This window comes from Rhinolophus ferrumequinum, chromosome 26, assembly GCF_004115265.2.
Source record: "Rhinolophus ferrumequinum isolate MPI-CBG mRhiFer1 chromosome 26, mRhiFer1_v1.p, whole genome shotgun sequence".
NCBI classification, from domain to species: Eukaryota; Metazoa; Chordata; class Mammalia; order Chiroptera; family Rhinolophidae; genus Rhinolophus; species Rhinolophus ferrumequinum.
In genome coordinates, this window is record NC_046309.1 from 13,977,918 (window position 1) to 13,992,304 (window position 14,387).

Here is a 14,387-nt window from a genome sequence, read left to right on the forward strand (position 1 = left end):
TCATCAGAAACAGTTTTGGAGACAAAGAGAAAAAACTGAGGGTTGCTAGATGGGCGGGAGGGGTGGAGGGTGGGGGGGAAGGTGAGGGGATTGGAGGGCAGTCGGTGACCATAGGATGGCCACGGGTTTGAAAATTAATCTGGGGAATGTAATTTGGTGGTTACCAGAGGGTAAGGGGGCTGGGAGGTGGGGTATGAGGGTGAGGGGGATCAAATGTATGGTGATGGAAGGGGAGCTGACTCTGGGTGGTGAACACACAGTGTGATTTATGGATGATGTGATACAGAATTGCACACCTGAAATCTATGTAATTTTACTAATAATTGTCACCCCAATAAATTTAAAAAATAAAATTAATAAAAAAAGAAACATATGGATGAAATTCAAAAAAAAAAAAAAAAGACATGAATATTATTACTGACGTAGATCATTCCTCCTAGAGACTAAAGTGTGTGTGCGCGTGCAGGAACACACACACACACACACAGTGATAATATGATTAAATCAACATGTATGCATCAGTGAGGGAAGCACTAGGAGAGAAATGCCACTCCATGCAAAAAAGGCCCAGACGACTGCCTTTACTTTTCACCCAGCGCGCAGTCCGTGCTATGACACTGACGATGCTACCCACACCGTTTTAAATTTGCATCTCACCTGATAGTTTGACAGAGCACTTTACCTGTACAAAATCTCATTTTTATTCTCACAACCATTCCATAACATCCATAGGGTAAGAATCTGTATATCCACTCTGAAGAAGAGGACACTCAAAAACAGGGAGGGAATGAGGTTTATTTGTCTAAGCTCATAGAACCGGTGGATTGCTCGATTAGAGCTGGAATTAAGACCGTCTGGCTTTTCAATGCCTCTTGTTTGCACTATACCCAGCCACCACCTGTCAATAAATACATTTTTGCTCCAATTTCAATCCACAAAATCCAGACAATAAATCAAATAAGAACCCACAGTAAAGACACAGAAATCAGCACCAAGATGACAGACAGCTCTGAAGAGTCCCAAGTCAGCCCCAACCTGAGAGCATTTACTTTAAACGTTACGCAGAATTCAGAGTGACCCAATAATCATGCTGTGAAATCAGAATAAAAGTCCAACACTCATCAGCTCTATCCAGAAACTGCAATAGAGGAAGGCAACAAAGCAACATTTGTACATGCAATGGGATGTACACACATGTGAGCACAACAATGGGATGTCTCTCGTCTGCAAATACTTGGTTTCCAACGACTGAGAGCTGGTGTGGAAGTCAAGGGCAATTAGTTTTGCTTTACTGCATAGCATGGGCTGTACCCTACATCAATGGCTCCAAATCTGTCCATGCATTGGAATCACCTGGAGAATGTCAACCATTGCTGAAGCTGGTGACCCACCCCCAGAAATTTCAATGTAATCAGTCTAGGGTGTGACCTGGGCTTTAGAATTCCTGAAGGATTCCCTAGTGTGCAGAGTCTGAGAATCACTGCCCCACAGCCAAGGGAGCCAATTGAGAATTGCTGAACCCTATGAAGTTTAGTGCAACAAAACAGAATTTCTATTTGCTTTGAAATAAAAGGAGCCACTGAGGAGCAGATCAAGGCGCAAATGCAAAGGGAAAGAAAGCTCATACCATAACCTGCTGCCTATCAAACAGTGTGGCTTTTCGAAACCCAGGCCTCCAAAAACAAATCTAAATAAAAAGGGCATTGAGCAGCAAGAAACATAGTTGCTACAAAGCCCTGTGTTGTCACTCTCTAGGAGAAAAATAAAGCTGACTACTAAGCCTACTCAATTTTGGACACAAAAACAAAGATTACTTGGCTCCTAACTTTATTTTCAGTTTTTCTTAAATCTTTTTTGAAGAGAAGATGTAGGTGTTTGAGGGGACAAAGGGGTCCCCAATTGCAGCGAGAGGCAGCTACAGCTGACCACCCATCTAAATAGCAAACCATACTATCCCACCCCAGGACTCCTGGGCCCCTTTGTTTTATCACCATATGAGAGACAGTGTTTATCTGTTCATCTTCTGTCTCCCCTGCCGGTATGTGAGCTCCTTCAAGGTTAAGACCACCTCCACAGACACACATACACCAACAACACAAGTGATCACAATGGCGTCATCACAGTCACTTGTCTATCAAAACATGTGCCCGATTCTTTCCTGATCAAGTATTAGCACAGCATACAGCATCGGGCTCTCCATGCAACGTTCTACACTAGGAACAGATGGGCGTTAATGGCGGCTATTTCATTATTGATCGCTGATACATTTTTTATCATGTTGTAGAGAAATCAATATGGAATACTGAAACATTGTTGCAGAGTCACTGAACCACTTTCAGGATAAGCACAGTTAGTTCACCAGAATGTTCCAGCTCCTGAGAGTCATAGCGTTTTCACTTCCATCCCATTTCCAGAGTCAGAAAGAGAAAAAAATAGTGAGATCTCAGAAACTTCCAAGCCAGATAAAAGGGATATGTGTTTTGGCCCCTTTTTGTCTTACTTGTACATTAATCATTTGATAGTGGATGCATGAGCACTCCTTCCCTATCCACAGTGTGAGATAAAAATTGTCTGTTTCCTAACGACACAGTTTTCCTGGCACCAAGAGACACAACGTCATTGGTCCATTATCTAAGCACTCACAGAATAGTTTAACATCAAGTGCTCTAACACTAAAACCAACAGTTTTGATGAGCATCCTCCAACAGTGAACTGGCTTAGATCTAATTGCCACATTCAGCAGAATAATACATTTAATTAGGAGTAATTTTACAACAAACTGATCTTGGACAGTTTACCAACAAATCACACTGCTTCCAGTTAGACAGCCAGTGGGTACCCTATGAACATGTACTTGATGAAGGGGGAAGAGATCACTGATCACTGAATCTGAAATTTGACCATGCCAAATACCCAAAACAGCCTTCTAGAACTTGGAGGTCTCAATCATCCCTTAGTGCATGTGTTAGAGCAGACGAGGCTTGTTTTCGGAGAAAAATCCTATCTCTGCCTGCAGTAATCCTTTTGAATACAATGTAGAATAGTCTTGCATTCTGTCTGTCCAGGGAATTAAAAATGCTTAACTTGCAGGCGCTACGTCAACTCTTTTATCAGCTCAACACAAGTCCGCCTCAGAACATTTTTTGAGATTATAACATGGGAGCCATCACCACATCCTTTCTTACAGTATCAGTAAAAATAACTGATTATAAATAACACTTCTAATCACTTAGTATGTATACTGTGACCTCTTCACACGTATGGCTTAATTATCACTTAATCCCTTCCACCACCTTTGGGGGTATATATTATTTCAACTCCAACTGTCAGCAAAGTCAAATTAAATAATTAGTCCCAAGTCATCGAGCTGGTCAGGTCAAAGCTGGACGTAAGCACAGGTCCATCGGACCCACAGTAAGACCCATGCGAACATTCACAACCTTGAATGTTTGAAAATATTGCAAACATCCTTTTTTTTTTTAATCATAGGGACTTAGAAAACTACGCAATGAGATGGCTGCCTTCCTCTCTTTATCCCAGATGCGGCCACGTTCTCAGGGTGATTCCGCCACACCGCTCTCTCAGCAAAGCACTCTGGGATCCTCTGGGAAGAGGCAGCTACATAAATATAAGTTATTATTATGATTGTCATAATAATCTTTATCTGACTATACAGCAGCTATGGATTCGTTTTTAAAAGGCGTATATAAAAAAAGACAATATGATTAAGAGACATTCAAAATCTCTCCAATCTCAGGAAGACTTAGAAACGAAAAAATTATTTTAGTCACAAGCCTTGCGACTGTCAGCTAAAGTGCCTCAAAACTCCTCACACTGGCTTGGTTCCCACTGATTGAATGCAATTATGAATTGACTTCTATGGGTTGATAAATCAGAACTTGTGTAAGTGGTTTTCAAAGCTCATCTGTGCAATTTTAGTTTGATGCAGACTTCCGCACCAATTTTCCTTAAAAAAAAAAAAAAAAAAGTTCATAAAAATGTTCACTATCATGAAATACCTTCCTGGTGAGCTCATGCCACTGGGAAGAAGCTGCTATTCTTATATTAATAATTCTTCCCAGAATTAATCAGTCATTGTACATTAGAACCAGCAGCTGGAGTGTTTTGAGTGATAATGAAACCTGTAACAAGGCATCTTCAGCCGTCTTTTCAAGACAATAAGGGAATTAAAATTTCAATTTAAATGCAGAGGTTTGAAACACGCTTCACTGGCAAAATTACTTCAATTAATGTGAGTGGAATACAAAGGACAGACTGCAGAAATGCGATGCAGCAACCAGAAATTATGTCATTAATGTGCGTGCATCAACCCAGCACAATGACTGCAAAGGTCTCATTTAAACCGTACCTATCACGAAGCTACAGGCTACAATATAAATCAAGTCTCTGATTCCAATGTGACGGATACAGGCTCCTTGTTGGATCACGTTGAGCTTTTTGTAAGCTAACCGCAGCTGTTTACCTTGAAGAAGGAAACAAAAGGCCATGCCTATTTGTAGACATTCCCTGTCATGACAATTTAATTATTTTATGCAATAATCAGGTTATTATATCAAAAGGAGAAATAACTATCCCATCTAGAAGCCAAGGCTAATGCTATCAGACCAGGCTAATGGTGAAGCAGGAATGGCAGGAGCTGACAAGAGCCATGGGTCGCCACTGATTTATTTACTCTGGATTTATTAACCTGAGTAGGGATTAAATTACTGGGCATCTGCCTGAAAATAAAAATGCAAAATCTTCTGTTAAATGAATCCAAGGAAATCAGAGGGGTTTGAAAGACTGGATTATTTTGTCTTCACTTTCCTCTGAGGTCTTTCAGCAAAGGTTTCCACTTGGACCCTGCAGATGCCTTAAGCAGATTTTACTTCTAAAAGCACATAACCATGGGAAAAGGAAATGTGATTATTTTTTCATATGAAGTCCAATGAAAGAGCAATTATAGGCGGTACTATTCACTCTTATAGACAAAAGGCCAAACTGAAGACTATTTCCGACCTTTTAAGCACACCTTACATCCTACCTCCATTAAATCTTCATTGTGTATTAGGATATGCCAACTCCCCAAATCATGCAAAGCAACTACCTCATCTGGAGAAATGGGGATGATATCAGAAACCTATTTCTCACAGGGTTGTTGAGAGAATTTTAGTTTGTTAGTGAATTTTACAGAATTTAGTTTGTTAAGAGAATTTCAGTGTTAATAAAGGTACCATACTTAAAATGGTACCAGCACCCAGCGATGCTCAATCCATATTATTATGATTACTATTTTTGTTCTTTGTTTAAATATTGCAAAAAGGAAAGGTTAGAAACTAGAGAACCTTGCCATTAAAAACAAAACCAAAGAAAGAGAAAAAAAAGGAGGAGAAAATTCAAACCAGGGTTCCTAGAGAGAAATCGCCTTTTCTGTTTAGTGGTATGAAAGTCTTTCACAGAGTTACCCACGTGGCTAACGACCTGTGAACTGTGACTACATGAGGGACACGATGGTAAGTATGGGACAGACAAAAATAGGGACGATATAGCCCCTGCCCTCAATGACCGACCATACGAACTAAAGCAATGGTACAATAAAATACATGCAGCTTATGGAAACAAAGAAAAAGCATCTATTCACGTTTAGTACACAAATACACACAAATTTTTTTTTAAAGTACCTAATCACCTGAGACATTCAGAGACTTGATGAAATTTGAACCAGGTCTTAAACAACAAATCGTAATTTTCCAGGTGGACAAGATTGAGATCGTTTCAGGGAAATACATGATCAATTCAGAAAGAAAACTCGACCGCATCAGCAAAAACTACCTAGGTGTTACAACTAATAAACCCATTATTTCTAAAAAACAAAAAATATGATACTCAGAAATAAAACAAAATACATGTAATACAATGTCTCTAAGAAATGCATTACTAAGCATTATGGTACCGCACATACATGAAGACTCAATAAATGAGAGACATATCCTGTTCACTGCAAGACTTGATATTACAAAGATGAAATTCTCTTAAATGTAACAAAAATCCCATCACATTTGTTGTGCAACTTGACAAGCTGATACTAAAATTCGGATGGAAGAGTAAAGGGCCAAGAATAGCACAGACAATTCTGAATAGCAAGGTGAGGGAATGTCTTCACCTGCTATCAAGATATAGTATAATATTATAGTAATTAGAACAGCATGGTTGTGGTGCAGATACAGATGAGATGAACTGAACAAAATAAAGAGCTCAGAAACAGACCCATGCATATGTGAAAAGTTGGTATGTGACCAAGATGGCATTCAATCAGTAGGAAGTGGATTCAGTAAATGGTCTGAGCCAAGTGGCTATTTATAGAAAAGATAAAATTAGATCCCCGGTTCATACTATATAAGAAAATAGATTCTAAATGGATTATAGACGACAACATGTATTCTCCTTATGACACTGGAATAGAAAAAAAATTTTTCTTAAAATAAAAATCACATAACAAAGGAAAAGGGAGAAATTTTATTCTGTTAAATTTTAAAACTTCTCTATAACAAAAGACTTCATAAACCAAGTAAAAGACATATCACCCACTGAGAGAACACATTTACAATCCATCTAACAGACACAGGATTAGTATACAGAATATATAAAGAACTACAAGTAGAAAAAAGGAACTGCTGAGAAATGTATCTCATATACTCACCCTTTTCTGAAAGTGCCTGGTCTTCCTTCCTACCCCACGCCCTAGGCTCCCCACACCCCCCAAACACAGAGTTTTAGTTGGAACTGACAATCACAGTACCCAAGCTGACCCACTCTAGATCCTACACCTGTATTTCTGAGCTAGAAAAAATGATTATTTTCCTCTGCAAAGCTGAAGAGATGAATGCTACAGCCTCCACCCCTTTTTCTCCTGCCCACATGTGGAAGAAACATCCACAGGAGAACAATGAAGAAAACAGGCAAAAGAACATACCAGTGGCATTCCATATATACGCCTGTCCTTTTAGCAGATTGGTTACATGAGTAAAGCAATTTTACCTAAGCTAGCTATGGTTAGACTTCTGTAATTTGCAACCAAGAATTTAAAGAACTATTTAATGAGATCCTTAAGAAAATGGGTCAAAACAAGGACAGTTCCTTACCGATTAGCTCTTAAGTAAACAAACTAGCCCTTAAATACTAAGACCATAAAACAAAAATCCTAAAAGGAACATAACGAACACAGAAATAAATTCTAACAACCCATTTTTAACATATGGCACTTGTTTAAAAGCAGGCCCATTACAAAACAATCGTGATTCAGATGTCTATACGCTAACTATATATAAGCTTATCTACTCTGATCACTGAATCTTGATAATTGAGAACATATATGCATTCCTAAGGCACAAACCAAGAGTAAAGCTGAAAGGTGACTCTACATACCCCATGGTCATTATTAAGAAAGACGTCACTAGAACAAGATATTGAAAGAAGCCAATTCCCAAGAGGAGATGGTTATTAACCTCCTCCTGCTGTGGAAACTGACTCCTCACTCTCATCACATGGCCAGGTTTTGATATATGAGAGAACATCACGGCACATCTCACCTCTAGGTTACCAAACTTCCTTACAAGCTTCTTATGAAGGACTTACAGCAAAATTCTTCTTGAAAGTCGAAATGCATTAGAACCACTAGGAGGATTTAACCTGTTTCTCCCAATTCCTCTCAGTGTTTTTTCGAGTGTTACAGCCAATCTAATTTGGTAAAACAAAGATAAAGGACTTTGACCTATCATGGAGAAGAAAATCCCAATACAGCCCATCTGCTACTGAGAGCTTCTGTAGTCCTCAGACAACTCTGAGTGAGATGGAAGTGGGGTGTTCAAGTAAAGAGGGGAGGGAGATAGAGCAGCCCTCCCTGAGGGCCCTGGGCCCTGCGAAAGTTAGGGTTGTAAGAGAGCGAGATGTGTATATTTTATTCATCTTCTTGATGCTCGGCCACAGGCACCACCAGTTTCAACCTTCTCTGAATTTTCATTTCTAATTCAAAAAGTTATAGAATGGACTAAGATAGACGCTACAGGCTAGGCTGGGCAGTACTCTTACTTGACCAAGTTACTTCCAAAATTATTCTCCTCAAGTTATTTTCTTTCTTGTCAACGTAAAAGAAAAAAAAAAAAAACATGGCCCCGATGTAAAACTACTTTCAAAGACTTTGCAGAATATCAAGTTTATACATGTCCTAAAGTTCTCGTGCATGCAGATTTCATTCTTTAAAACGGGATTTGTTAACTGTCTTCCTCTGAAGCTAAAACACCTCTCATGACTATTCCAACATGATTAAATACTGATTTCTTATCTTTATACTTCCTGCCATTGCTCCGAAGGCAGACAACATATAAATAATAAACGTCTACCGTTTCAAACACTGGAATTAGGAAGACAACCAGCCAGGCTTCACCTGCAAGGGCTCATGAACCCCAAGAGGGCAGTCTGTAAGGTGCAATGTGAATTACGGAATTCAGAGAGAACAAAAGGAATGCTTCGCTATCTCAGCAGAAATGGCTGTGAGCGCAGGCATGTCTCTTACCAGCATGTCGGTGGCACTGAGGTAGTGCTTGTTGGACATGCACTGTTCCAGCTTTTGGGGCACCTGCTTGATATTCTCAATTTCATCCAGTAGGTTCAGAACATGCTTATGTTCAATTCCTTCAATCCACAATTTCCGAAGCTCATCCCGTTTGCAATGCAACAGCATCTTGCAGGAAAGCAGGTTCTCTTTGACCTACAATAAAAAAGATTGGGTCTTGGATGAGTCCCAAGTGTTGCCGGCCTACACCCATGATCTGGTTAGTATTCTTCATCGGTACTACCGTAAGCAACAGGTCCTCGTTCCCGCTCCCGTTTATTCCTCTTGGTTGGTCTGCTTTGAAAATTCTAATCCTAGTTCTGACACTGACTCACTCGGGTACATCTCCATGTCTCTGTGTCTATATTTTCTCTCCTGTGAAATGAGAAAACTACACTAACATACGCTTGAGTGAGACTAGAAAAAATTACTTTGGATATAAAGCACTCTGAAAACAGGAAGTACCACACTGATGTTAATATATCTAAAAGGGGAATGACAGACATGAGAGTCCACGCTATTGTTTCTTCCCCATTCTTTCTTGCCTATTTCCTAGTCACCTGATAGGTCACTTGGTCCATCCTTCTAGATCAAGAACTTCAGATGAACTTCACAACCAGGGAACTGGGCATTCATCTCAACTGACTAAAAGGAACCTAAGGTCAATTTCCAGAAAAAGAGTCGACACATTCAGAGAAAATCTCAAAATAAAAGGAATTAGAACACACCAAGGATTTTTTCTCATGTATTCTGATTTTTCGATGTTAAATACGACAATCACAAGCATTCTCATACACCTACACAGTTTAGTGACAAGCACAGTCACAACTTAACAAAACAGGAGGAGGAGGGGGAGCAGGAAGAGGGAGCACAATGTACATGATGAGGACATCTTCGTTTCTCACCCTAATTTAATTTTGACAAGATGGAAAAATAAAAAGATCAAAAGAAAATAAACTGTGAAGAATGACCTTTTACAATTCACAGACTACTGTCATATACTTTTGACATTCCTCACATGTATTTTTATTTGAGTTAAAATTTATTATTTGTTTAAAGTCTTATTTTCGGGGTTTTGGGGGGGGTTATGCATGAATACATCTCCAGCATACCATCTGATGAGCGTTAGCAAATCCATACACCTGTATGATCCAAACTATCAATGCACAGGTCATTTCCATCACCCTAGAAAGTCTACAACGTTTCTGATAACTGAAAATCTGCCATCTTCTACAAGATTCGGTGCGGTGGTACACACAAGGACGCTGTATTTCTGGTGATTATGAAGCTAAATTTCAACATTTTTCCAACATGGAAACTATACAGACAGAACGCTAAGATTAGAAAATTTCTTGAGAAAGCATCTCATCCATTCCTACAACTTTAGGATGATACTTGTATGATATTTTGCAGTGTAAAAAGAGCCCTGATGGGGCTTAACGGAATGATTCTCAGTTGCGGGGGGGAGGACGTCAGAGACTCCTTTGAAAATCTGTTGAAGATGGTCCCAATTACCTGTACTTCTTCCCGAAATCCCAACAAAGTGATAGCAGAAGAATGTTTTTTAAACACAAAACACCAAGAAAAGAGAGAGAACAGCAAATAAAAGATGGCAACAAAACTTTGGAAGGTGGCACAATGATGGACAGTGGGCACTAAATGAGCAGAGCTGAGGACTCTGAAAAAATCTTAGCCTGGAGTGGGGTTTGCTAACATTGAAAAGGAGGTGTGAAGAATACTAAGGGATTAAAACGTTCTATAAGGAGTATTTTGACAGGTAATTCCCTCCCCCCAATAATGGCTACATAGGAGGTTTATGACCTGAAGAAACTGAATTAGAAAGGATCTGGACCAGGACAGGCCAGATACAGCTGAGGGGAGAGTACGACACACTGGGTAGAAAACAGGAGGGTGAATTCCAAGTGTGCTTATGGAACAGGAAGATTCTCAGTCCCCTCGAGGCCACCACTCTCCTTCCAGGGTTGGCTCCAGTAACACTCAGCTTGACTTTTAATTCCAACACAGGAAACTTATAGCTTTCCCCTGGCAAAAGTGACCAAGTGAAAAGACCTGCAGATAGTGACATCTGAGGTTTCACCAAGGTAACTGCTGGGTCCCTGTCCAAGCATCACTAGACAAGTCCCGTAACATGCTCTAAGCTTCCCATCAGCTTTGTACTACCTCCCTCTTACATACAAATAGTGAGCCAAGGATCACAGACAGTCAAGGAAAGCCTGCAATATGAAAAAATAGGAGTCAAAACAAACAGAAAGAAAAAACTACTGGAGGGGAGAGGGGGACCAAACAATTCAGGAAACAGTTTTAAAATAAAAACTATAATTAATATCCTTAGACAAAAATAAGATAGGGGCCGGCCCGTTGGCTCAGGCGGTTAGAGCTCCGTGCTCCTAACTCCGAAGGCTGCCGGTTCGATTCCCACATGGGCCAGTGGGCTCTCAAGCACAAAGCTGCCAGTTCAATTCCTCGAGTCCCGCAAGGAATGGTGGGCTCCGCCCCCTGCAACTAAGATTGAACACAGCACCTTGAGATGAGCGGCCTCCCAGATGGCTCAGTTGGTTGGAGCGAGGGCTCTCAACCACAAGGTTGCCAGTTCAATTCAAGTCCCGCAACTAGAAAACGGGACCTGGAGCTGAGCTGCGCCCTTCACAATGAAGACTGAAAGGACAACTTGAAGCTGAACAGCACCCTCCACAACTAAGATCGAAAGGACAACAACTTGACTTGGAAAACAGGCCTGGAAGTACACACTGTTCCCCAATAAAGTCCTGTTCCCCTTCCCCAATAAAAAAAAAAATCTAAAATAAAAAATAATAATAAAAATAAGAGAAGATAGTCCAAAGAAACAAGAACAGGATGCTTCAAAAAAAAAAAATTCAATGACAAACAACTCTTCAAAATTAAAAATGTGATTTTAAAAAAATCCAATACAATGGCTAGAAGATACCATTCAATGAATATCTAAAGAATAAAACATAAAAAGAAAAGATATAGGTAACAAGAAGATAAAAGAAAATGAGGGGATTGATACAAGAGATTCAATACTTGCCAAAAAGGAGTTCCAGGGGAAGAAAAAGGAAAAACATGAAGTGGAGAAAATACCAATAAAATAATAAAAGAAAATTACCCAGAACAAAAGACATCAGTTTTCACAAATACTCATAGACACAGACAATAGTTTAGTGATTACCAGAGGGTAAAGGGGGCGGGGGGTTGTAGAAGAGGGTAAAGGGGGTCAAATACATGGTGATGGAAGGAGAACCGACTCTGGGTGATGAACACACAATGTAGATGATGTATTACAGAATTGTACACCTGAAACCGATGTGACTTTATTAACAATTGTAACCTCAATAAACTTTAATTTAAAAAAAAGACATTACTTTTCAGATTGAAAAGGCACATCAAGTGTTCAGACAACGGAGTGAAAAAAAGACCCAAGCCAGAGCACATTATCCTGAAATGTAAGAACACAAGAGATAAAGAGACAATTGCTTAAAAGCTTTTTTTTTTTTTGGGGGGGGGTGTAGGGAACAGGAACAAGACAAAGATTGTGAATCAGAATGTGTATCAGACATGCAAGCTCTCAAAAAATAACCTTATATGCGCCATATCTCAGCAAGCCACTGCAGAGTCTGCTCCATCAATACAAGAGAAAAACAGAAGAAACCAAGATCCAGGAAAGTGGTCCTGGGTGCTCCAATGAAGAAAGGCGACAGCAGTATTCAATCACTATCTCCAAGGAAACAACAAAAATTACACAAACAAAAACAGGATGCCGGGTGGCTGAGCTGTAAATACTGATGTAGTTATAATCAAGTAAGCACTCTCAACTTAACCTTGAACGAGCGTGCAGCTATGGAGAGAGGGTGAGAAGAGAAGATAGGGTAGAGTGGGAGAAAGAGGGGGAAAGTGACTGAATCCTCACCTTCCATAGCTGGAAGTTCATGTGCAGTGTCAAAAATAGAAAACTCAAGAAAAATTGTATAAACATATTACTTAGAAATATAGACACAGAAATATTAGGAAATAAAAACTGAAAGAGTACAAGTCAGTGCCTCTGAAGTGTTGGAATTGGGGCTAGGATACGATGAGGTAGCGGGGTGCTTGTTTTTATCAGCATTTGTAGTTTTATTTGATGTTTTGAAAACATTTCTCCAGGCCATTCCCAGATCCTCTTGGAGGTTTTTGATCTCTGGGTTAAGAACACTACGTATTCAGTCCATTACATTTTAAATCTTAGTTAAAAATCTTAGAATTTGATTTCTGACATTCTACTTGGTTCTTACAAATCTACTTGGTCCTTGTAAATCTCAGCTTTTTCCTCTGTGTGTAATGGTTACTATGGAAACAGTTAAAAACAAATTTTATGTCATACAACGCCCAACAAGGCTCAATCACGAGAGTAGGGGATAAACTTACAGAGTATCGGTACAGCTGTCTGATTGGAAAGAAGTCCATGGCCTTTCACACTAAGATATACAAAATGTAACCAGCTCACTTCCCAGCTTTGCTTAGTACATTAAGGGAAAACGAAAAGGAAGGGTAGCATTGGGGAGGGAGGAGATGGTATCAGGCTGTGTGGAAAATGAACATTGCTAAAATTAGTCCCTACACTGAGTTAGTTAACTAAAGCTGCAGACATAAGAAGCTATAAGAACTTTTCACACTAAACTTCCCTGAGGCTTCAGTTTTTCTTATTAGAAAGTCACAGTCATGAAGCAATGTTATTTTAAGAGTTGGGATACGGGGCGGGCGGGAGCGGAGAGAGATATGAGTCAGCAATAACAGGGAAGAAATACCAAAATCTCAAAAACATTATGCTGAGCAAAAGAAGCCAGATGCAAAGGAGCACATACGGTAAGACTCCTCGAACAGGCAAAAATAATCTATAGTGATAATTACTTCAAACAGGATGGGGAGGTAGGAATTAAAAGCGAAGATGAAGGAGGGAAAACTCTGAGGTGATGGTAACCCATTCGAGGGCATACACATTTGCCAAAACTCATTGAACTTACTCTAAAACACTACATTTTATTGTGTGTAAGTTATAGCTCAATGAATATGATTCTTGAAACAGAGAGGGGGAGAAACAGGCCTATATCCGTCAATGAACAGTGACATCTAAATTGAGAGAGGTACCAAATTACACATTTATTTCTCAAATGCTCGTTCTACTGCTATAAATGTAGTGACAGCATCTTTATTTCATTCTATTTATCAAGAGATTTAAAATTGAAAAATTATGTTACTCTCTGCTTCTTCCTTAAATAAATCCAGGACTACCCAAGCTGTTCAAGTCATGACATCAAAACCCAAGTATAGAAATCCTTCCTCAAACACAAGTTCCTTTGGCTTCCTTAGAATTCCAGTAACTTCACAACTACTCATGATCACGTGCCCAGCAACAGCAAGAATTTCAACTTTAATATATAAGAACTGCAAATCACTTTAATTAGAGACTATTAGAAAGAGAGAAAATAAGGAAAACAGAGCACAAGAGGTTACTGTGAATAGACAGGTGAGATGATATAGATTTTTGCAGTGCTGCCCTAGGAAAGATAAAGAGAGGAGGAAAACTAACCAAGGCCTCTGAATAATACTGTGGTAGCATTTGGGAGAGGAGGAACAGAGACATGTAGGAGAGGCTGATGGATACAGGTGTTGGGGGCACCGGCAGTGGAAAGCCATAACTTTTAAGTCATAAAATCAGACAAGCACTGAATGTGGCTCAAGAATAAAGAAGGGAAATGCCTCT

General features: G+C 39.6%; 1 protein-coding gene across 2 annotated transcripts in view; it reads right to left on the bottom strand.

Moving 5' to 3' along the window:
* The window catches only part of EXOC4 (exocyst complex component 4), a 634,133-nt gene that overhangs the window by 595,633 nt on the left and 24,113 nt on the right, over positions 1 to 14,387 (bottom strand). For both annotated transcript variants that reach the window (XM_033099157.1, XM_033099158.1), the window contains exon 3: positions 8,573 to 8,767. In XM_033099157.1, coding sequence (XP_032955048.1) covers positions 8,573 to 8,767 — 195 coding nt within the window. The remainder of the gene's footprint in view (positions 1 to 8,572; positions 8,768 to 14,387) is intronic.